Raw genomic sequence first — 24,023 nt, forward strand, 5'->3', positions numbered from 1 at the left:
TTTTCATACAGAGTGATGTGATTAGAAAACCCCATGGCCATATTGAACTTAGTGCATCCTGTAATATTTTAAGAGGAGATAACAAACAAACAGTTCAGGTACTTTTTTCTTTCTTTCTTTCTTTCTTTTTCTTGTATCATGCAAAACACTAAATTAGCTATATTAATGGGAATGAGATTGGATGATTTTAATTTTTAAATCACTTTGGGATCAAGTTGATGCCTCCAAAGTGCGTAAAACACCAAGATGTTGTAGTTGAAACTGAAATGTGAACTAAATTTGTGTGGAGTAATTCAAATTACGTTTTCTCTAGTTTTTCCTCCTTTATTTTCATTTATTTAGTTTGCCAGCTGTTTTTAGCTCTCAAACTGTCAAGCTGTTTTAGGAAAGGGTTATCTGGTAAGTGGATCCCTAATACAATGTTAGTGAGGTAATATATTGCTAAGTTCAAGAGTGTTATAGTTTAATTTGGAATCAAAAAATGTGCGACAGACGAGTGGCAGATCCTGTAACACTTCGATGGAAATAGTACTGGTTTCAAAACACAGGCACTGAACTGCCAAGTCACACATCGGGATGACGACTACCTGTTTCACCTGCACAGAAAGCCAGTTTCTATTACATTTAAAAAGCAGTCTGTTGCCTTTGTGCCAGAACCACCATCTTCCCATACCTACAATACCTACCCAGGTACTGATGTAGACATCATGGGACTGGATGCTACTGAAAAAGGAATGCCCCTTGAATGTTGCCATGGCCATATTGAACAGTCAGCAGTGTCCTCCAGCATGCTGTTGTCAGTGTAGATAAGCAAGGGCAGGAGTCTTGCCAAGAAAGTTCCTGTGCAAATTGAACATGGCAAATGCTCCCAAGAGCCAAGATCCTTCCTGAAAGGTGTGAAGGATAGTAATCAGAGAAAGAAAGAAACCAAGGAAGAAGCTGCTGTGATTTGTACTCAAGTGCCAGGCTGATGCACCTGGAGGAGCCCCATTGTCAGAACCCTTGGAAGGGTGGAAGGGCTGCAGGAATCCATATCCCATGAGATCATGCCATAATGAGGGTAATAAAAAAACGAAAGACCTCTGGACTGTAAAATAAAACAAATAAAGGGTAGATTGGGTAGACTGTTGTGACACTTATGTATGCAATTAAATTCAGACATTATTTGTGAAATGTTTCCAATAACCATTGTTTTTTTACATTGCTTCCGTTGCGAGCTGGAAGACATTTGCCAGAAAGGTACATTGTCAGTGTTTCCAGTGGGTTCTAGCTCACTTACAGGGGCCATTCAGGGAAAGCTTTGTCCTAGAGCCTGGCAGTTAAAAGTCATCTGTAAGCTTCTGAAATATTTGGGAAACTGTCAGTTTGGCTGATTTGAAACTGAGAAATTGCAAATTCATGAAATGTGATTACATGTTATTTCTAAGAATTTTTCTTTTTAAACAAGAATACTTCAAGAAACTTATGGAAAATAAAATTTTAAATAATATTGGTACAAAACAATTTTGAATTCCAGGCATCTAGCGGTCTTCAAAAAGGGTTCATAAAAAGCATATATTGTGAAAATGCTATATATGGATTTCAAAAAATATTTTGCTAAGTACATTTACCTTTTTTTAACCTTTTAGTTTTCTACCAACTTTTTGAAGTGCCTTCATGTGTAAGATTTCTTCATTTTACTCATTTTAGTTATATTAGACTTCTTCATTACTGTATTCTAAAAGCTCTTTTTTAATTGCTGAAATATGTTCTTTATTAAAGTTGCTATTCTGCTTTTCATTTCTAAAATCAGGAACCTTATAACACATTTGAGGGAGAAAAGGGAAATGTGACAAGTAATAAAAATATAAATATAAAATAGAACTCCCACATTTAATACTATGAAAAGTTTTAAAGTAAACTAAAGCAAAACATTGTTAGCCTAAATGGAAGTTTAGTTATTGCAAATCCGAAGAAATGATTAAAATAGTCTAAGTTATTATGGAGTACTTTATTCAGAACCCGGGGTTCAAGCTTTACCGATTGATCTCATGTTAAATAATGATATCTAAAGAATGGACAGGGGATGATGAAATCCTAAATCTTCACAATTTCCTTTCCTATGCCTTTTTGACCTCATTTTAGTTGACCACTGAAAAGCACACATACTATCTGACTGCAGATTCTCCCAATATACTGGAGGAATGGATTAAAGTATTGCAGAATGTTCTTCGAGTACAAGCTGCCAACCCACTTTTCCTGCAGCCTGAAGGCAAACCAACTATGAAGGGATTACTCACTAAGGTAGGAATCCATGTGCTTGGTAGTGTCCCAGGCGATCATGAGAAGTAGCCCTACTGATGATTCAGGCGTGGGTGGTAGAAAGTACACATGTTGAATGTATATGTCACTTTAGGGTAGGAACGAATGTAATATATATTATATTGCCCAAATTTAATATAAATATAATGCCCAAGACAAAAACCATAAAGACGAATATGACTTTGACCACAAACTATAAAAATATAAATGCTCTTTCAAAAATTTTGTAAGCAGAATTTTAAAGACAAGTGAAAAACTTCAACTTGGTTAATATCTTTAATATTCAGCAAGTTTTTGTAATCACTAAATAAAGAATGGTTAAAACTGGGACACAAACAAACAAAGGGCATGATGGGAGAGAAGTAGATATAAGAAGAAGCACAGAAGATCAATAAGATGAGAAAATGTTTTACCATCACAAAGTTGTTTAAAGCACAAATATATAGGAATCACTTTAAAAAACTGATTAAAGGGAGGCTATTTTTCGGATTTTTGTAACCCATCCTCAATAAAGATTAAGGATCTGCTAGTGAGAGTATTAGCCTGGAAGACTGTCAGTGCCTTGGCCAAAGTGCTACTAAACCTTTTTGAATGAACAAATGAATGAATAGCACATGCTATATGCAATGTGCCTTTTTTTATTTTGTCTTAAAAATTTTCTTTTTATTGGAAAGGCAGATTTACAGAGAGAGAGACAGACAGAAAGATCCTCCATCTACTGGTTCACTCCCCAGGTGGCTGTAATTGCCAGAGCTGAGCTGATCCAAAGCCAGGAGATAGGAGCTTCCTCTGGGTCTCTTACACGGGTGCAGGGTCCCAAATCTTTGAGCCATCCCAGGCCACTGCTCAATGCTTTCCCAGGCCACAAGCAGGGAACTGGATATGAAGCAGAAGGGACATGAACTGGTGCCCACATGTTTTTCCAGCGCTTGCAAGGTGAGGAATTAGCCACTGAGCCATCACACTGGGCCCATACACTACACATGCCTTTGATCCAGCAGTGTTACTTAGAAAAAGGAAAAAAAAAAAATCCTTAACAAATGGTCTTTATTTGCAGAAGACTTAAGAATAAGGATGTCTAGGGCCCCGGCACGGTGGCGCAAGTGGTTAAGGTCCTCGCCTTGCACCCCTGGGATCCCATAGGGGCTCCTGTTCTGTCCTGGCAGCCCCGCTTCCGTTCCAGCTCCCTGCCTGTGGCCCGGGAAAGCAGCAGAGGACGGCCCAAAGCTTTGGGACCCTGCACCCGCATGGGAGACCCGGAAGAGGCTCCTGGCTTTGGATCGGCATAGCATCGGCCATTGCGCTAACTTGGGGAGTGAATCATCGGATGGAAGATCTTCCTCTCTGTCTCTCCTCTCTGTATATCCACCTTTCCAATAAAAAAAAATAATAATAATAAAAAAATCTTTAAAAAAAAAGAATAAGGATGTCTATCACAACATATTTTATTTTTCCCATACTCTCATAATTAATATATTCTACAATGCACAGATCATCCATATAGATTTTGATGAGTGGCTAAATCCTCATTTTGTATGTGTTGGAATGCCTTATGGGTGCTGGTTCGTTTCTTGTGTGCTCCACTTCTCTTCATTTCCATGCTGGTGGCCTGGGAAAGCAATAGAGGATGGTCCAAAGCCTTGGGACCCTGAACCCACATAGGAGACCCAGAAGAACCTCCTGGCTTCTGGCTACAGATTGGCTCAACTTCAGCCATTGCAACCACTTGGGGAGTGAATCTTCAAACGAAGATCTTTGTCTCTCTCTGTATAAATCTGCTTTTCCAATAAAAAAAGAAAAAAAAGAAAAGAAAAGTGTTATGTATTTCTAGGTGAAAAATAGAGTGCATTGTTGGATTATTATGCCATTGTTATTATATATATTCATAGAAAAATATTGGAATAGGAAATATTAGGGCATATTAGTTGTTTACATATAATTTTATTTTTGCTGAGCTGTGTTTTCTGCATCTTTTAGGATAAGTATTGAGTTACACTTAATATTTGTTTAAATTTTTAAAAGTTCATTTGGTTACTTTTGGAAGAATGTAATACAGTGTTTACTCATATAATTGCTCATCGCTCATATGCTCTGGTTATATAAAAAGTAAATATTTGAGAAGTAAAAGAGCTGGGCTACCAAGTAATGTATACTAAATAACAATGTTGGAATATAGTCAGGTGCTATTCAAATATATTTACAAAGACCAGCCAATTCAGTGGTGTTACTTTTTTTCAGGGTGATATACTTTGTTGTCGATGTTGTTGGTGTTGTTGTTGATGTGGTTGTTATGAATTGATGTCAATCTGAAACAGTAATATTATTTCAACCCCAAACAACATGTATCTCATGCAATAAGATATTGTGAAGTAATCAAGGAATCAATAATCAATATGAGTAGACTGCTTCTGATCTGCATCAAAGAATTGTAAAATTGTAAGGCTCTAAACAAGATGGAAGAATCCACCGGGGGGGGGGGGGGAGCGGGTTTTGGGGAGGGGAGGGGGGAATCCCAGTGCCTGTAAAACTGTGTCTCATGATGCAATGTAATAAAATAATAATAATAAAAAAAAAAAAGACCAGCCAGCTGCACTGAAAGTAAGAAAGATTTCACCAGTGTATTCAGTAAAGAAAAATGTCATGTTTTGTTTTTGTTTTTCCCTAACATGTGACATAGCTATGAAGTCTCTGCTCAGTTCTTGAAGAGTTAGAGGACTCCCTGATATTGTAAAATTATATATTTTTTCAGTGAACACAGTGCTACATTAAATCACATTCTTATTGCAATGTATGAGTTTTTCTTCTTATCCTAAGAACCATGTGTGTATCAAACCTCAAGAGTTTAATATCACGTGGCTAAGTGTTTGTTACTTTGCCACATTTGGTTTTTGAATTATTTTCATCCTTGTGCTTTTATCAGCATGGCACTGTCAGTTTCTGCTCATTTTGGATTGCTGCAAAACTGTGGAGGAATTTTACAATAAGCACCTATGTTCCCATCATGTGAAATGGTGATTTCCTACAAGGTGATGATTTGAAATCAAACCTTTGTTATGGAGATTTTCATTAATAGGTGAAAGTAGAGGCAATGATATTACGACCTCTCATGTAGTCATCATCCAGTTTCAATAGTTACTAACTATAGCTAATATTATTTCATGAAATCCTCTGTAGCTGTCTCTACCTTCCCACATTATTTCCACTGAATTATTTAAAAGTAAAAAATGAGATTGTATTGAGTAGCTTTGTTAGAAGTGTAGGAATGTGTTTCATGATCAGATATGAGATCTCAGGCAGCTAGAAAAAGAAAAGAAGCCACGAGGGAACTGATGACCTAGAATAAAATGGAAGGATCCATGGACTTAAGGTTATGAGTAAAGTCAAAGAATAAGGGTGGTGGGAATAAGCTGGAAGGAAATTGTGATAGAAGAATAAAGGTTATATGAAAAAAATGTAACAGTTCTTAGTTAAGAAGAAAGAGCTAGGCTGTTGCCCAAGCATGGATGACAAAATGGAAGGATCTGGGCTGGTGTTGTGCTGGAGCAAGTCAGGTTCCTGCTTGTTGTGCTGGCATCTGGTATCAGAGGGCCAGGTTGAATCCAAACTACTCTGAATCCAATCTAGCATCCTGCCAGTGCATCTGGGAAGGCAACAAATGGCCCAAGCACTGGTGCACTTGCCACCCAATTAAAAGATTAGGATGGAAATTCCTGAAGCCTGTCTTCAGCATGGCCCAAAACCTGTCTATTGTGGTGATTTGGAGAATGAACCAAAAGATGGAAAATTTCTTGCTCTCGGTCCCTTGCTGGTTCTGTGTCACTCTGCTTTTCAAACAAATTGAAGGTTGATTTTTTTTTAAATGGAAGAATGATAAAACTTACCGGACACTTGGTGAGCAAGAATGTAGGGATAATTTGACAAAGAAGCTAGAGCAGGGACATAGAGCCAAACTCCCTGGACACAAGCCCTACTGCTAGCATTCATCATTTGTGTGTCCTTGAATAAGGTATCACAGGCTGTGTGCCTTCCCCTCCTCAGCTGTAACTGTAAGAGGAGATAATAACAGTGGAATCTCATAGAGGGTTTAAAGACTGAACAAGTTGTTTCAACATGTAAGGTGTACTAGAACAGTGCCTAACACATAATAAACACTCAAAAACAGCAGCTGATATTAAGCTTCGTAAGATTGGTGACAAGACTTGAAGTAGAGAACACCATGGGGATAAGAATACAGACAAGGAGTGAAGATAACAGGTGATGTTTTCTGAGACCTCAAAGGCTAGTTGGGATATGACATGCCATTTGTTTCCAATGTTTGAAAACAGACTGATGTGATATACCTTTGCTGTGTATGTAACGTTAAAGTAAAAAAATCCCTTCAGTTTGTCAAAGCCTTGTGATTAGTTTTAAATCTTCGTAAGAATTCTTCTGTTGTAATTGGTGTTATTATAATGTTTTCAGAGTAAGTCAACACTTTAAGAAATCCTCATATAATAACATTTACATGCAAAGAGATTTTAAAGCATGGCTTACACAGTGAGTTGGCAAAATTCTCCATTAATTTACAGTTCTCCAAAGGCAACCATGGTTGTTTTGCAAAGATAAATAGTTTCAGTACGCTGTCTGTAGCCAGACACATGATGCTACAGTTTTGATGAGGCTTGTTTCTGGAGTTTGTTCAAAGAAGAAAAAAAATCCCTGCATAATTCTATTTCAGATTGCGAGGATATTTGCCTGTAATTATGTTTCTAAATTTAATTAAACTTAAACATGTCTTTCCAAATGAAACATTTTTGTTTTTGTTGTTTTCTCTGGCAACATTCTAAATCCATCAAACTGATGATGGTAGAGTTATTTGTTTGCTCAAACTACAGCTTTGAAAGCCCAGAGCCTAGCTGGATATGTGGGTTTAAAAGAAAACATGTGTTCTACTTATTATTCACAGTGAGGAAAGCAGCATTTACTGTGTAACTACCATTGTCCTTTATTTGCATTTTCTCAGTTGGCCATCACAGTGGCCCTGTGAAGTATACAGCATTACACTGAGTGTACAACATGAGGCTCTGTCTGTTGCCTGATCATCTGTATAGTTTGTGGTAGAATGGGGATTAAAGCCTTGGTCCATGAGGCCTCAAAGTCCAGATTATTTCTGCTTTTTGTTGACTTGTCTACTAGGAAGTTCGCTGTGGCAACAATTCTTCTCAATGTATTACTGCTGGGATGGTCCATTTAAATATAAACCAAGGGTCAGCCATGGTTACACAGTTGGCTAAACCACTGTTTGGGGTGCCTTTATCCCATAGCATGAGTTGTTTGAGTCCTGGCAACTCTGTGGATCAAATACAGCTTCCTGCTAATGTGCACCCCAGGAGGCAGCAGATAATGATCCAAGTATTTGGGTTTCTGCCTCCTCTCTGGGAAACCCAGATGAATTTTCTGGCTCCTGGCTTCAACCTGGCTCAGCTCTAACTGTAAGTGGCACATGGGGGAATGTTAGCATAGAAGATCCATCTGTGTGTGTCCCTCTTTGTCTTTTTCACTCTGCCTTTCAAAGATGTACATCTTTTTAAAATACAAAGGAAATGTAGGTCATTAGAAGGAACTGTAGTAACCTCTGCCAAATCCAAATCCTCTCTGCCTCATTCCTAACTCTGTCTTAGTTTATGCTCACCTCGCTTACTCAGCCTCAGAAACTCAGGCCTCCTTGCTGTTCCTCAGACACCCCCTGCCCATAGCTTAGCAGATGACCAAAGGGCTTCTTTACTTCCTTTAGGGCCTCCATAAGTGTCAGCCCCTCCTGGCTACCTCTGCCTTGCCAAAGCACTTCCTTTCCATTCCTCCATCACTTTTTCTCCTTGTGACAACAGAATCTGGGGCTGTGACTATTGCTGGTTTCCATTTGGGCCTTTCCAGATTCTAGTAGGAGGTTTAGCCTCAAGGAAGGAGATGGTAGGGCTAGCTTGGCAGGCCTGTTGGCAGGTGGGTGGGAATATAGGACAAGTACAACTTAGCACATCACATCCTAACTTTGGGTTATTGGATTTATTTTCAACCTTGTCTTTTAGTGAGAATGCAATTCTTAGTGTTTTCTAAGGCTGGAGGAAATAGGTAAAGTTGTCTGGTGAAGATCTGAAAGTCTCTATCTGGGCATGCCTGGGGCAGGAGGATCTTCAAGAAAAAACAAATGATAATCAATCTACATTGCCCAATCAGTATTTTAGTTCGATGGCTTCCATAAAATGCACATAAATGTAAACTCTTATCTTCTTGATGTGGTTTTGTAATATGCTACTGATTTGATTGTCTGGCTGTTCATAAAGTTACAAAAGGAAACTGTATCTTCTTCGTATCTCCATCCAGGAGTGTTGCCAATTTCAGACTATTGAAAATCAAAAGTTAGATTCAAATTCTGTTCCACTCACTCAACATAGGACCTGATGTAAGAGGTACTTGATGTAGAGCAATAACTTGTAATCATGTTTTATTTCGTGTGATCAATTGTAGAGTTGGCATCCAGTAGTTTTGAGTATATGAACTGTTCACATCTGGGAAATTGCTAGACTACTTGAGACTTTAATATCCTGGCGTCTGCCTTTAGGATGTTAACCCAGAGAGTCACTAGGCTGTTGGAAGACTGAAATATACTTGCTGGTGAAATTATCACCCTTAAAATCTGTGTATCTCAGTCCTAAGCATTGTAATTGTAAACATTCACTAAATATTGACTGATGAGCACAAAAGCCAAATATGCCATCCTGCTATCATAACAGGTAAGTCTTAAACAGCATTTAGACTGTTTAGTTGGAAGATCTCTAATATTCTGGATACACTGTATATTTAAAAATTTAAATAGACTATATAAGCTATTCCTTAAAGGGTCAAAGTTCTGAGCTACATTTATTTCATTGAAATGTGATTCCAGGTAAAGCATGGATACTCCAAGAGAGTCTGGTGTACACTTATAGGAAAGGCCCTGTATTATTTTCGTAGCCAAGAAGATAAGGTACGTATATGTTCCAAATACAATAATTAGAGTAATTTTTTATTGTGGTGTAAAGTTTTTCGTTTCATCCCTCTGTTGCTAGATAAAGCTTTAGAATTTTTAATAAGGCTGGAATTGGTATTAAATTGTACAATGACTACAATGTAATTAGAAATCTTGATTAATAATTCTAATCCTTAACAATTTTTAGTGAGTCCATCTTGTAAGTCCTAGAAATGATTTCCTCTGCCTCCAACTCCAGCATCCTTTGATTTCCCAGGTTTTGATAAGCTAGATAAGGTTGAGAGAAGAGAACAGAAAGGAAAGAGTCCAGTCCTGTACCAACTACTCAGAAACCTCTCTGGCCAGCTGCCTATTAAGATCCAGCTTTTTCATTCTGAAGCTAGTCAGCTCACATCAAAAAAACTTGAGTTATCATTTCAGAGTAAAAAGGTTAGCTGTTTTTCAAAGTAGAAACCTCTACCTAGTTGTCATTATGGCTATTCTCTGTCTCTTTGGAATTACTGAAACTACAAAAATTGAGCCAATGTGGGCCATGAATACTTTCATATAACAGTAATGTCTGCTTAACAAATGGCACCCTGTGGCTGCTGACTGTTAATGAGGCTGTCCTGGGCCAGTGACCTCATGCATCTGTTAGCATCTCCCTGTGCCCTCTTTACCGACTGCACTTTCTGATCTGACCAGTTGTATTTTAAATACATGCAACATTCTTAATGTTATTGATGGGATGGGAGTTACCCTAATACAGCCGTTAGAAATAATACATCTGAAGAAATGTGGGGAAGTGCCCATGTGTAAATAAAAATAGCCAAGTAAGCACAATATACAGCTGTGTGTTCAGTCTGATTCTAACTTAATGGTTAGGAAAGCAGAAGCCACTCCACGTATTCCACTCTACATATTTTACTATAGATGTGGGACTATAAATAGCTTATGGAAAAGTTATTTAACTACATAACTTTCAGAAAAGTTGAGAAATCAACACTGGGAATCTGGGATCAGCTGAGACTTCTGGTTGCTTTGTATCTCAGGAGGACCACAGTGCTTTTCTCACCCTTAGCTTCCAGATCTCAGGCAGATCTCATAGAGAAATTCTAAATTGAGCCATACTTGGAAGGAGACTCTGGCTAACATAGTTCCCAACTTCTCCTCTGCAATTGCAAGAGACCTTAGAAGAAATCTTAGAAGAGAACTGCAATTGCCAACCTGGCCAAATACTGCAGAAGTTACCAAACTGGGAAAGACTGTGTTTTCTTGGAATAAATGTACTTCACTGAAGCAGAAACTTTAGAGGAAATATGTTAAATATTCAGCAAAGCAGATATATTTGGTTTTTGGCAATAAAAGGTACTGTATATTAACTTTGGGAAGCTTTTCCTACCTTTAAATTAAGATAGAGGAAATCTGTCCATTTATTGGAGTTTGAAGTGTTATTAACCTTTGCAATCCAAAGCCAGGAGTCCGGGGCCTCTTCCTGGTCTCCTATATGAGTGCAGGGTCCCAAGGCTTTGGGCCTCCTCCACTGCTTTCCCAGGCTGCAAGCAGGGAGCTGGATGGGAAGCAGGGCTGCTGGGATTAGAACCAGGCCCACATGGGATCCAGGTACGTTCAAGGCAAGGACTTTAGCTGTTAAGCTACCGCACTAGACCCAAAAGTACACTTTATAAAGATGAAAATGAAACATGTTAATCAGGGGTGGGATTGGCATGGTGTTTAGGCTGCTGCTCAGGATGCCTATGCTAGCTATAAGTGGCTTGGTTAGACTTCAGGCTGGTTTCTGTACCAGCTTCCTGTCCAAGTACACTCCGGAGCAGCAGGTGATGGCACAAGCAGTTGGTCCCTGCCTATGTTTGGGAGACTAAGGTTTTGTTCTTGACCCCTGGCTTCAGGTTGCTTTTCTCTAGCTATTGCAGGCATTTGGAAAGTAAACCAACAGATGAAAGATCTCTTTCTTTCTCTCTCTCTCAGTCTCTCTGCTTTTCGAACATGTAAAATGAATTTTTTTTTCAAATGTCAGTTAGTAGCAAAAGATTTATAAAGTACTCATCTTACACTTCCTAACATTTGCTTCAGTTTCCTTTAGGTCAGATCAAGCTCTGGGAGGCCAAAGTGGAGGAGGTTGACAGATCCTGTGATTCCGATGAAGATTATGAAGCCAGTGGACGCAGTCTGCTCTCCACACATTACACCATTGTAATCCACCCCAAAGATCAAGGCCCAACTTACCTCCTGATTGGATCCAAGCATGAAAAGGTATTTCAGGACTCCTTGAGTGATTTAGAATGGATTTGGCTAATTTTACTCAGATGTTGGAGGGAGTTTTCAAATCAGTTTTATAATACTGAAGATGGAACATGTCATCTCTGTTTTCAGACATTCTTTACCTCCCTGGAAAAGAGTCTTATCTGAGTCATTTTAATCCTGTTGGTGAAGGAATTCTTAATGTTGGAATCAGTGTGTGTAGTAATACATGATAAAGGAGGCATCACAAGTTGGTGGGGAGTAGCAGGTTATTCAATGCATAGTTTTGTGAATTTCTTATGTATTGAATAATTTGGCTATTTGGGAAACATTAATTTTATTATTTTTTCATATCATGCACCTAGAAAAATAATTTCCAAGTGAATTTAAAAAGCAAAAATAATTCAATGAAGTTATTGTTAAAATTTATGTTTTATGTGATTTATAAATAGAGAGAAGAGGTAGTTATTTATTGGTGCAGTGGTTAAAATGTCCCTTGCAAGACCCACATCTTCTAGAGGAGGGTTTGTGTTTGAGTCACAGCTCTGTTCTTGATTCCAACCATCTGCTAATATGCCTCTGATAGGCCACAGGTGGTAACTCAAATACTTAGAGCCCTGCCACCCACATGAGATACCCAGACTGAGTTTCTAGCACTGGCTTTGGCTTTGTTGTTACGGCTGTTGCTGGCATTTGGGTGGGAAACCTGTGTATGTCTCTGTTACTCTGCTTTCCAAATAAAACATTCTTCCATTAATAGGAAGCTGGGATCAGGAACTAGAGGTATGTATCGGACTCTGCTATGGGCACAGGCAGCTTAACCTAGTCTGAAATGGTTAAGGGCCCATCACTGTAACAGTATTATTTTGTCTTTGAGAAATTAATAACCATTGCTTGTTCAACAATAGGAAATTCATTAGCTAAGTATGGTATGTCCATATAGTAGAACATCTTATAGCCAATAAAACTTGTTTGTAAGAAATTTCTACCAACAAAGTGGTACTTATCCTGAATTAGTAAAATGAGAATAATTTACCCATCTTTAGAATAATGCTAAAAATGCAAAATTTTTGTTACATATCTATTTTCATATAGGAAGTAAATAGCCAATAATGACTTTTGTGAAGTAGGAAAATTTAGGTATTGTTTTTTAGGTTTCTTAAGTATTCTGTATATTTTATTTTGGGATTGAGATTTTAAATTTGGTAGAATTGATTGCATTTTCTGAAAAGAACACTAACTGGTTGTGTTTAGCCTCTTAACAATATATTACTTAAAAAAATACATTATATTGCTCTGCTGAATAGTGCCACGCTTTTTCAAGAAATGTGTCAAAAAAATAAAAATTATGAACAGTGGGAAAAGTAGTATGAGCAATATTCAAGATAGAATCATTTCACTCAATGGTTTTTAGTTATTTAAACATGGAAGTAAATGGTTTCTTCTTAGACTCAAAAATTTTCTGGTATTTATACAGTGTTTTTTTTTTCCTTAAGACATATTTTGGTTAACTTTTCTATTGATTTGTTCTGATTTTAAGGACACCTGGCTTTATCATCTGACTGTTGCAGCTGGAAGCAACAATGTGAATGTTGGATCTGAATTTGAGCAACTCGTTTGCAAATTGCTGAATATAGAAGGGGAACCCTGTAAGTTCATAGACACCTCAGGTGTTACGGTTTGTGAAATGGAGCCCACACCCCTTAGCCTAATGGAGTTTCCACTGTGTTGGTTCCTCTTTCCCAACAGTGTACCCTGCTTGTTGCTAGTTTTGCCTTCAATGGCCAGGATTTTTGCTACTGGGAGACCAAGCTTAGCTCACCTTGCTCCCTCTGTTCAGAAGGGCCCCCCCGCACTACCTTCTTTCACAGTGCTCACCAACAGGATGAAATCCTACCTAGCTTAGGAGATCCCCAGCCAGCCCACTTCTTCTCAGCATCTGGCCAATAAAAGATGTTTGATCAAAGTAAAAATTATATCCCTATACACCTTGCCATTTAATTTTTTCAAAGTTTTCTCTGGCTCCAGAAATGATGCAGATCAAAGGTAGCATTCCTGTTTTATTTTATTCGAAAGGCAGAAAAAAAATCTCTATTTGTTAGTTCATTCCCCAGATACCTGCATTGGCCAACATGCTGTTGGGCCAAAGTCAGGAGTTGGGAACTCAATCAGCCCAAATCTTCCGTAAGGTAGTAGCAGGATTCAAATTACCTGAGGCATCACTGTTGCCTCCCAGGGTCTACATTACAAGGAAGCTGGAGTCAGGAGCTAAGTATGGATCCCACGCAGTCCGTGTAGGAATGGGGTCATCTTAACTCTAGGACAAGCACCTGTCCCTCCCCTTCTCCTTTAACTCTTTTATAGCATTTGCGGCTTTACTGGGAAATGAATTTTTATGCCTAAGTCTTCCCCACTAGAGTCTGGATTCTATAATATACTGTGCATACTAACAGAGGCATCATTTACTTTACAGTGGCCATGTAGGTATTTAGTAAGTGTCGATTTTAGGAATGATATCAAGTTCCTCTTTTACTTCAGATCTCCTATTTTGACTTCTCCCATGTACTTCTTCTTTTGGCTCATATCCTACCTACGTCAACAATCTTGGGCGCTTCTGAGCAATACCATAGTGCCTTGGTAGACTTGTTGCAGCCTAATGAAGAACTTGTGAAGAACCAACCCTTTTGAATGAACATAATCCACAACAGAAACATGGGAATCCCAGTGGCATGCAAGCTGTAATAAAGCAACCATTTGTGACCATTTTCTCTATGACTTCTATGACATAAAGTCATGAGCCCAGCTGGAAGGAGCTGATTTCTATGAGATTCATATAATGGAGGCCAAGTAAGTGATTTGGTCAGTTTTCTGTTCACATTTTTCTGTTGAATTTAGCCTCGCAGATTTGGAGACACCCCACTTTGTGTCACAGCAAAGAAGGAATCATTTCTCCGCTGACAACACTGCCTTCTGAAGCCCTACAGACGGAAGCTATTAAACTATTTAAGGTAAATTCATTATATGCTGTTACACAGTTAATTTATTGAAAAATGAGAAGTAATCATTTGGCCTATAAAGTTTCACTGTCTCCAGTAAAGTTTAATATGTGATGATAATGATTCTGATTAGGAAATCTATTGAAGTGAATTCAGTGTGCTGTCTGGGTAGGTGAAGATTTGGGATCTACTGCAATAAACCATTTTTTAAAAGATTTATTTCTTTTTATTGGAAAGTCAGATATACAGAGAGCTGGAGAGATAGAGAGGAAGATCTTCCATCCGTTGATTCACTCCCCAAGTGAGTACATTGGCCAGTGCTGTGTCGATCAGGAACCAGAAGCCAGGAACCTCCTCCAGGTTTCCCACACAGGTGCAGGATCCCAAAGCATTGGGCCATCCTCGACTGCTTTCCCAGGCCACAAGCAGGAAGCCAAATGGGAAGTGGAGCTGCCGGGATTAGAACTGGTGTCCATATGGGATCCTGGCACATTGAAGGCAAGGACTTTAGCCACTAGACCACGCCGCCAGGCCCACAATAAACCATTCTTAAATGCTTGATGTCTGAAGAATCCTTTCCTCTTAAGTCTCTCAAATGGGAATATTTTCATATCACACCAACCTCAGCTCTCTCCTTGCTCTCCAGTACCAGTCATTCTTATTATCTCAATCACTATTGGAAATTCCAGATTATTTGAAATTTGCCATTCAGCTATATCACTCTTCATCCTCCCATATCTGCCATCGGTCACCTTTTGGTAACTCTTTACGTTTCATTAAGGATTTTGGTTCTCACTCACATTCTTTCTTCTCTACATCAGGTCTTGTAAATGACTCTTATTATCACTTCATTCACTAATGACATAATCTTAAGACTCCAAATCTTCTTAGTTCTAGTAAGCTTCACCTCTGGATTATTTTGTCTTCTTGTTTTCTATGTATGTGGGACTCATGCTTGCATACACTCTTATGCCAAACCCCAGATCAATACTATGTTGGCTGCTCCTCAGTAATCAGGTAGTGACTGTTAGGGAGCATCATCAAATAGCCATGTAGCCTGGAGTCAGTACTTATTTGTGGACTTGATCCCTCACAGTCATTACCTTTTCCTCACTCCCTACTCAGTAACACTGATCACAACAAAAACTCTGAGAAAGTTAGGATATTAGGCAGCATGACCCAGATCCTTTCGACAAAAGAGATACTTTTGTTTGTTATATTGGGAGACAATAATGTTATGGTTAGATAGATAGTCATCTCTATTAATGCTGAAAGTAGTAGTAAATAGATACTTCCTTAAAATGATAAAATGTGGACCCAGCGCAGTAGACTAGTGACTAAAGTCCTCACCTTGCATGTGCTGGGATCCCATATGGCTGCTGATTGTAACCCCGGCAGCTCCACTTCCCAATCAGCTTCCTGCTTGTGGCCTGGGAAATCAGTTGAAAACGGCCCAAAGCCTTGGGACTCTGCACCCACGTGGCAGACCCAGAAAAGGCTCCAGGCTCCTGGCTTCAGATTGGCGCAGTACTGGCCATTGTGGCCACTTGGGGAGTGAATCATCGGATGGGAGATCTTTCCCCCTTTTCTCCTCCTCTCTATCTGACTTTCCAGTAAAAACAAATAAGCCTTTTTAAAAAATGAGAAAATGTTTCTTGGCTAAAAATAAACATTATACTCTATGGGAAAATGCTAGTTCACTAAAATGAGGAACAACACAAGGATATTTCTTATTATTGTTTTAAACTTTTAAGTCAAAGCTTAAATTACACAAAGCCTATCATTTTTATTATTTAATATTCGATTAGAGGACTAACCTATGTAGTTGAAAACATAGAGAATTGAGAAGCATTTACGTTGGAAATGAAGCTATTTACAGAAGGCATAGTTGTATACCCTAAAAAAGACCGCCATAAGCAAAAAGCAAATCAGTAAGGCAGTGAGATATAGAACTAATAAGGAGAAATCAAAGCCTTTTGTATGCACAGATAAACAGTAGTAGGTAAAAGGAATGAATACTTTGTGTCAAGGTGGGGCTACTGAATTTACCCTCACAGTGATTGTTTAAGCATGAAGCCACTGGCACAGGGAAAACAATTCTCAGGAAAACCAATGAGATGAACCCTTGGATTGCTGCCGTTCAATTTCTGAAGCATCTCAGGACCATGGTTATGTGTCCAACATAATGGCAAAGTGGGCTAAAGGGGAGTGCCAGGATTCAATGTGGGCGCCAGGTTCAAGTCCCCGCTGCTCTAATTCCTGTCCAATTCCCTGCTAATGCACCCAAGAAAGCAGTGGACAATGGCCTAAGTCCGGGGGCTCTGACCCCTACCACTTCATGGAAGACTCAGAGTTTCAGGCTCTTGGCTTTGACCCAGCCCAGCCCTGGCTTTGCAACCTTTTGGGGAGAGAACCAGTGGATGGAAGATCTTCCTCTCTCTGTAGCTCTTCCTTTCAAGAAAGTGATAAACCACACACACACAAGAAATCACAAACACGATGTGTGTTAAGGGCATAAATAAATAAATCTTTTAAAAAATAATAAAAGCGCATAGTGCAGTGAGGGAAGCACCCAATCAGAGCCTGTCTTCTTGTGCCATACACAGTTAGAAGCTGAAGAGGTAAAGGTGTTTAAATTCATAGGACTGAGAATAGAGAACTAGAGAAAAGTCTGCAGAGGGTTCCCTAGAGTTTTCAGCTGAGATCTGATAAACTATGGAGACAACTACTGGTAAAAAATAGAGCAATACTACCTCTACTACTACTAATAATAGTAATAGTAATAATAAAGTGCTGGAGCTCACAAAAGGCTGGAGAGACTTTGTTTCAATCACCCAGAATGGAAATGTCCAACACTGAGCATCAAGTGGAGTGCTTAGGTTATTGCCTCATCTGACCCAGCCTAAGAAAAAAAAAAAATTGGAAGAATCAAAACTGTTTCTATCATTCTACTGTCTTAGAAAAAAACTTCAAAAATATTAAGGCAACCAAAGCATTCCAGTGCTTGGCAGTAAAATTTCCTACTTCTTGTGGTAATGCAACAAGGTGGAGAAATCCACCATGGGAAGAGGGTTCGGGGAGGGGTGGGGAGAATCCCAGTGCCTATAACACTGTGTCATATAATGCAATACAATTCATAAAAAAAATTTTCCTAGTTCTACAACCAATCACAAGTCACCAGACGAACAGAAAATCATGCTAAATATTGATATATCAGGATGAGAAGAAGCAGTCATAGAAACAAATCTAGAAATTATACAGGCAATAATCTAGCATGACGCATCTATGCATCAGTTGTCTACTTAAACATTTCCCTAGCACATGGTGGCTTTAAACCACAAACACTCAGTATTTCACAGCGTCAGAGAATCAGGAATCTGGAAGCAGTTTAGCTGAGCGGCTCAGGCTTAGAATCTCGTGAAATCACTGTTCAGCTCACCGAAAGGGCAGTGGTTATCTGAAGACTTGACTGGGGACACAGGATTCCAAACTCTCCCATAGCTGTCAGTGTGTTGTTCACAATGTGGGTCTCCTTGTGACCTCTCAAGATGTCGCAGCCACCTTCCACCGCAGCCCAGGATCTAGGAGGGGATGAGAGAAATAAGCACGGTAAAACATTTAACTACTTAAATATTGAGGCTTGATATGCCATCTACATGAATTAGAGCCATTATCATTATAAAACAGCCCTATTTGTCTCTGGAAGAATTCATTTTGCTTTGCAACAGACCTTGTCAGCTATTAATGTAGCCACTCCAGAAATCTTTTCCTTAATATGAAATCTTTTTCCAACAATCAAACATAAACTATTGCTGAAGAGAGCATCAGTAGAATTCATGTAGAATGCATGTAATCATTTGTTACTTTGAATGCATCTTTTTTTTCTGTTTAATTCAGACCTGCCAGCTTTTTATAAATGCAGAAGTTGACTCCCCAGCCATTGATTACCACATATCTCTAGCACAGAGTGCCTTACAGATCTGCCTGACACATCCTGAGCTGCAGAATGAAATTTGCTGTCAACTTATTAAACAGACAAGACGAAGACAACCACAGAACCAGCCAGGCCCACTGCAGGTATACGTTGATGCATATATATACAATTTTAAATGATGTTGTTTTCCTGATCGTAAGAATGTTATACATTGAAAATAGGCATCTAGAAACTGTGAAAGTGCAAAAGAAAACAGCTGTTACAGCTATTAATATTTTGATCCGTGTCCTTTTGGTTTATTCATATGTATATCATAAATGAAGATGTATGTACATTGTTAGTTTTTCAAATCACAGCAGCTGGGTAGTGTACTTGTCACCCTTTCTAAACTATACAAATATTCATTTTCCTTATATTCTTAAACATCTGTGTAAATATTGATGATCTCATTAATATCAATTACGTGCACTTAAGTTTTCCCAGTTATTTCTCCTGTAATAATTACCGCTATATTAAGACATCTTTCAATCAAAATCTCATGTTCAAGTACAGTAAATTCCTTTGAATACATTTCTATAATTCCTCTGTGTTTTCAACAACATTCAGTCTTAAATTTGCTCTGGGTAAAATGTGGTTGTTTTTTATTGATTTGCAATAAAGACTGAGTTGTTTTTCAGTTCTGTAGGGTGTGTTTACTCCAGTGAGTGCCTGTTTTCATCTTTGCATATTAATTTCCTGTTAGTCACAGAATAAAACAAAAATCTCTTACCCTAGCAAATAAGACCTGGGACCGAATCCAAATTTTGAGGGATGTGGGAAATCCTTTTGAGAAAGAACATACAAGCCATATTGCTTTTGCGCATTTTTGCATGCTTATCACATAAACACAGGCAATAGGGCCCTTCCTTCTCAGGGCCTCAGGAGGGGCCTGAGCACAACAGGGGGTCCTGAAACCTAAACTTCATTTGCATCAAGTGCCCTGCCTACACCTGCTCTACTGGCCTCCCCTTTCTCTACTTTCTGCCTCCAGTTCACCATGAGTGATACACTCTCCCTAGTTCTCATTCACATCCCTCCTAGCTTGTAGCTGTGTTTCTGTTTCCTGCGTGGTACTTATTCCTTCCTCGCTGTGGAGTTTACAGTCCAATTCAAGCCACATCTCCTGTGTGAATCCTTCCCTGATTTCTCCAGCAGTTACTCATTCCTTCTATTGGTTATATTTTAAGAAAACAATAGATGATATCAATATGTTGCGTTATAAATTTGCTGTTTATACAACTCTCTCCTGCTAGATTGTAGGATCCTCAAGGGCAGGCACAGTGCCCAATAAACCCTTCTCTTTTATATAGCCTGTCCGAAACTACTTAAGTTATACTTGCTTAATGAGAAAAGCATAGACAAGAGAGCACAAAACGGAGCAGTGGAAAAATGAAAGTCACATGTAACTGTTGCTTAAACATAACCTCTGTTAATTATCTTTTCTACTCTCCCTTCATGTCTGTCTGTCTGTCCAAATGCATGTATGTGTGGGTAGGTGAGTTTTGGCATGAGGCATATGGTTTTCTATTATTTTACAATATGCCTTTCTCAAAGCTTTTATATTTTCATCAGCAAGTAAATGTACATACGAACAACAAAAAAAGAAATTCTGTCTTAATCTTTGAGTGGGAAAGAGATCTATCATACCTTTTTTGCTTTTGTTGTTGTTGTTTACCTCAGTTGCAGACAAACACAACTACAATTGGACGGATCTATGGATCTGATCTAATAAGAAAGTGTTTATGTTTTTTTTTTAACATGATGAGTGTTTTCAATAGATATATATGTGTGAAAAAAGCAAGAGATTTTTGGTGAAGGGAGACTCCCATCTACCCACTGCTCTCCTAGCTTCTTCCTGCCACACCTCCAACCAGAATGGCAAATCTAACCTATGATCTCTCTGTTTGCCCAGGGCTGGCAGCTCTTGGCGCTCTGTGTTGGGCTCTTCCTTCCTCATCATCCTTTCCTGTGGCTCCTCAGGCTCCACCTGAAGAAGAATGCAGATTCCAGGTGTGCAGAAAACCAGCTTGCTGAACCATTTTTCCCCTCCTGTAGCCTCTGAAAATCTACAATAAGCCATAAGTATTTAATATGCTGACAGGTGCACTTTCAGAACATTGTGTGACACAAATATGGATCCAGGAAGCCTTTGATTATCACTTTTGTGGATCTTGGAATAGATTTCTTTTGTTATGTTAATCTCTTTTGAGTGATTGCAGTAGAAACTGGAAAAACTGACAAAGAATATTTTGAAGTGAAAAATCTGTGTGTGTTTCAAGTATGAATGATGTAACGTTAGCTGGTGTTCATTCAATCAAAGCAACTATTTTGTTTCCCTTTTATAGTTTTCCTCCACTTGAATGCTTTTATGTGGGAAACATCCCTTAATGGTCTTCCCGCCTTTTATAATTGAATGTATTTGAATTACGTACAGCAGTTCCATTCCTTTGGAAAAAAAAATCCACCTTTCCAAATGGCTCTCATACAATGAGACTCAAAGCATTCAGCCAAGGCTTATCCGGAGTCATTTTGTCCACAAAGAGGCTCATGTTAGCTGCTTAAATAGATGCTGACTCAAACACACACACACACACACACACACACACACACACACAGTAAAACAAAAACAACTTGGAAGCAATGGGAAAGCAGCTTGCAGCTCATCCTGCTTTTGGGGACACTGTGATCAAGGTCATGTGCTTTCAGCTGCTGTCGAGGGAGGTGGATGACATTTGAGGATCTGTTGTAAAGACACTTAAAGATGCAAACATATGTAGAGGCGTTATTAATCTGATTTTATAAACAGAATAAAAATTATATAGAATAAATGAGGGCAAATAAGACCTCTATCCAGCTTTTATATTTCTTTACTCTGGTGGTTTTAATATTCCACATTTTTTTAAAACAAGTATGCATTTTATGGGGGAAAGCAGCAAAGCACATTTTCATGTTTGTTTGAAAATAGTTTTTCAACTTTTTTGGCAGTCAAACATTAATCTACGTGCCACATCCCATTTTAAAGACATCTTCCCTATCCTCCATACTCATGTTTTCTTTATATTTCTTAAAGGCATCACTCACTCTGTGTTGACTATGTCATGCCTGGTAATGTATTTGATACAATAAAGAAGAATGTTTTGTAGGGACATTTCAGTCACTCAGTTGCTGAAGCAAAGTAATTAGAATTTGAGAAATGTTACAACAGTTTTGAATCATTCAAAAAAGGAAAATTACTGTCAATATTAGCGTAATTCATTCAAACAATGTACTGCAAAAAAGCCTTTTATAATGGGATGCATATTTTCAATGGTCTCAAACAAATTCCTCAAGTTTGATTTTAAGTTTTGTATCCCAGGACAGAGTTTGGCAAATATGCCATTTATTGCCAGCGATGTGTGGAAAGAACCCAACAAAATGGTGATCGGGAGGCACGGCCCTCGAGAATGGAAATCCTGTCGACCCTGCTCCGCAACCCTTATCATCATTCTTTGCCCTTCAGTATACCAGTGCACTTCATGAATGGGATCTATCAGGTAGGCTAACATTTGTGCTGATGTGAAAACTTGCCCAGCCAAGAATCCCATGTTTAACCTCTGTGAACTAGGCAAATGAGACTGTCCACCTCCCTGTGGCAACAACTAGCAGTGATAACCCTTCAGATGTATTCATCTTTCAGAACAGTGGAGTTTTAAAACCGCTCTAAAAAACAATCATATAAAGCCAAATAAGGGATAGGTTTCTCGGCCATTATAATTCTAATGGAGTAAACCAAAATACTTTAGTCAAGTTTTTCCGCCATCAGTGTACTCACTATATGAATAAATAGTTACTAATATGTGTGTATGCACTTTTACTATCAATTCTAAATTTCTATTTATTTATCTTTTTTTGACATATCAAAGGCAGAGAGAGATCTCCCATCCACTAGTTCGCTCCTCAGTTGCCTGTAACAGCCTGTTTTTGACCAGACTTCAGCCAGTCGCTCAGAATCCAGCCTCATCTTCACTGTAGGTAGCAGGCACCCAAGTACTTGAGCAATCACCTGCTACTCTGTTACCCCTCTCCCCCAGCATGTACCTTAACATGAAAATGGAATTAGAAGCATCATAGCCAGAACTCAAGCTCAGGCAGTACTGGACAGGATGCAGGCATCCTAGCCACACCCTAACTGATGTGCCAAACTCTAGCCCTTACTACATTTTTAAGTCTCTAATCCTAAGAGACTTTTCTGAACCCTCCCAGCTCTCAGATCCACATGCTAACTGTCTGTTCCAAAGTTAGCAATTAGTGTTTAGAGTCATCAACCTTTTTCTCAGAATTCAGATACTTACCTATTAATGAAGTAAACACTAAGCACAGAAAGTATCCCTTTATTTAAATCTATATTTTTAAAGATTTATGTCTTTATTTTTATTGGATACACAAAGAGGAGAGACAGAAAGGAAGATCTTCCATCTGTTGATTCACTCCCCAAGCAGCCTTTATAAATGGTCAGAGCTGAGCTGATCCAAAGTCAGGAGCCTGGGACTTCTTCCAGATCTCCAGCACAGTGCAGGGTACCAAGGCTTTGGTTTGTCCTCAGTTACTTTCCCAGGCCACAAGCAGGGAGCTGGATGTGAAGCAGGGCCACCAGGATTAGAACCAGCACCCATATGGGATCCTGCCACATGCAAGGAGAGGACTTTAGCTGTTAGGCTACTGCGCTGGGCTTATTTAAATACATTTGTTTCATTTGCTTAAAGATTGTACATTCAACAGTAGTTCTTAGTTGGTTTATAAAGAGTAAGATAATATCCCTACAAGTTGTTTATACCTGTTAAATCATTTTTTCTATTTGGAATTCATGTCTGTTGGCTGAAGGTGACATTTTGAATGCTGCCATCCAGCTGTAAGTAACCTTGTTAATGTTCTCCAGTGGAGCTTTGTGGGAGAGGGCAAGCTAAAGCACTTAGAAAAATAAATGTTATCATTAATCTTGCTTTAAATATGCCGTGCCCCGCCCCCCCGCAAACTCTGTTGGAAATTTATAGACTGAGAAAACGGCTTTGTTATTTCTGACCAGGTTGTTGGGTTTGACGCATCTACCACAGTGGAAGAATTTTTGAATACTTTGAACCAGGACACAGGAATGAGGAAGCCAGCACAGTCTGGATTTGCGTTGTTCACAGACGATCCTTCTGGCAGGGATTTCGAGCATTGTCTTCAAGGCAACATCAAGGTAGAAGCAAGTCTTATAAGGAATTTTGATTTTTGCCAGCCACCAGCAAAAAAGCTACTCATTTCCTAAATCATCAACCTAATCCTTAAAATTAAAAAAAAAAATCACTGGACCGTGGTCAAACCACATTCTTAATGCACAGTCTGAACTCACAAATGCATCCCCATGTGGAAGAGAGGAAAAGGATTGGCAGTATTCTGAATGTGAGAGTGATAGGAGTGCAAATACGAACGTACCAGTAACATGAATTTCCATTTCTTTTCCTTTATTCAGCTTGTGTGTGCTCGG

The 24,023-nt window shown here is 38.9% G+C and overlaps 1 protein-coding gene across 2 annotated transcripts in view; it reads left to right on the forward strand.

Moving 5' to 3' along the window:
* Nucleotides 1-24,023, forward strand: part of PLEKHH2 (pleckstrin homology, MyTH4 and FERM domain containing H2) — a 79,604-nt gene that overhangs the window by 42,379 nt on the left and 13,202 nt on the right. For both annotated transcript variants that reach the window (XM_040993994.1, XM_040993995.1), the window contains exons 13-22: nt 12-98; nt 2,125-2,283; nt 9,224-9,304; nt 11,381-11,560; nt 13,089-13,197; nt 14,444-14,556; nt 18,442-18,621; nt 20,430-20,527; nt 21,873-22,050; nt 23,580-23,735. In XM_040993994.1, the coding sequence (XP_040849928.1) occupies nt 12-98; nt 2,125-2,283; nt 9,224-9,304; nt 11,381-11,560; nt 13,089-13,197; nt 14,444-14,556; nt 18,442-18,621; nt 20,430-20,527; nt 21,873-22,050; nt 23,580-23,735 (1,341 nt within the window). The remainder of the gene's footprint in view (nt 1-11; nt 99-2,124; nt 2,284-9,223; nt 9,305-11,380; nt 11,561-13,088; nt 13,198-14,443; nt 14,557-18,441; nt 18,622-20,429; nt 20,528-21,872; nt 22,051-23,579; nt 23,736-24,023) is intronic.

The sequence above is a fragment of the Ochotona curzoniae genome, unplaced genomic scaffold, assembly GCF_017591425.1.
Source record: "Ochotona curzoniae isolate NIBS_2020 unplaced genomic scaffold, NIBS_Ocur_1.0 contig_883, whole genome shotgun sequence".
In the NCBI taxonomy this organism is placed as follows: domain Eukaryota; kingdom Metazoa; phylum Chordata; class Mammalia; order Lagomorpha; family Ochotonidae; genus Ochotona; species Ochotona curzoniae.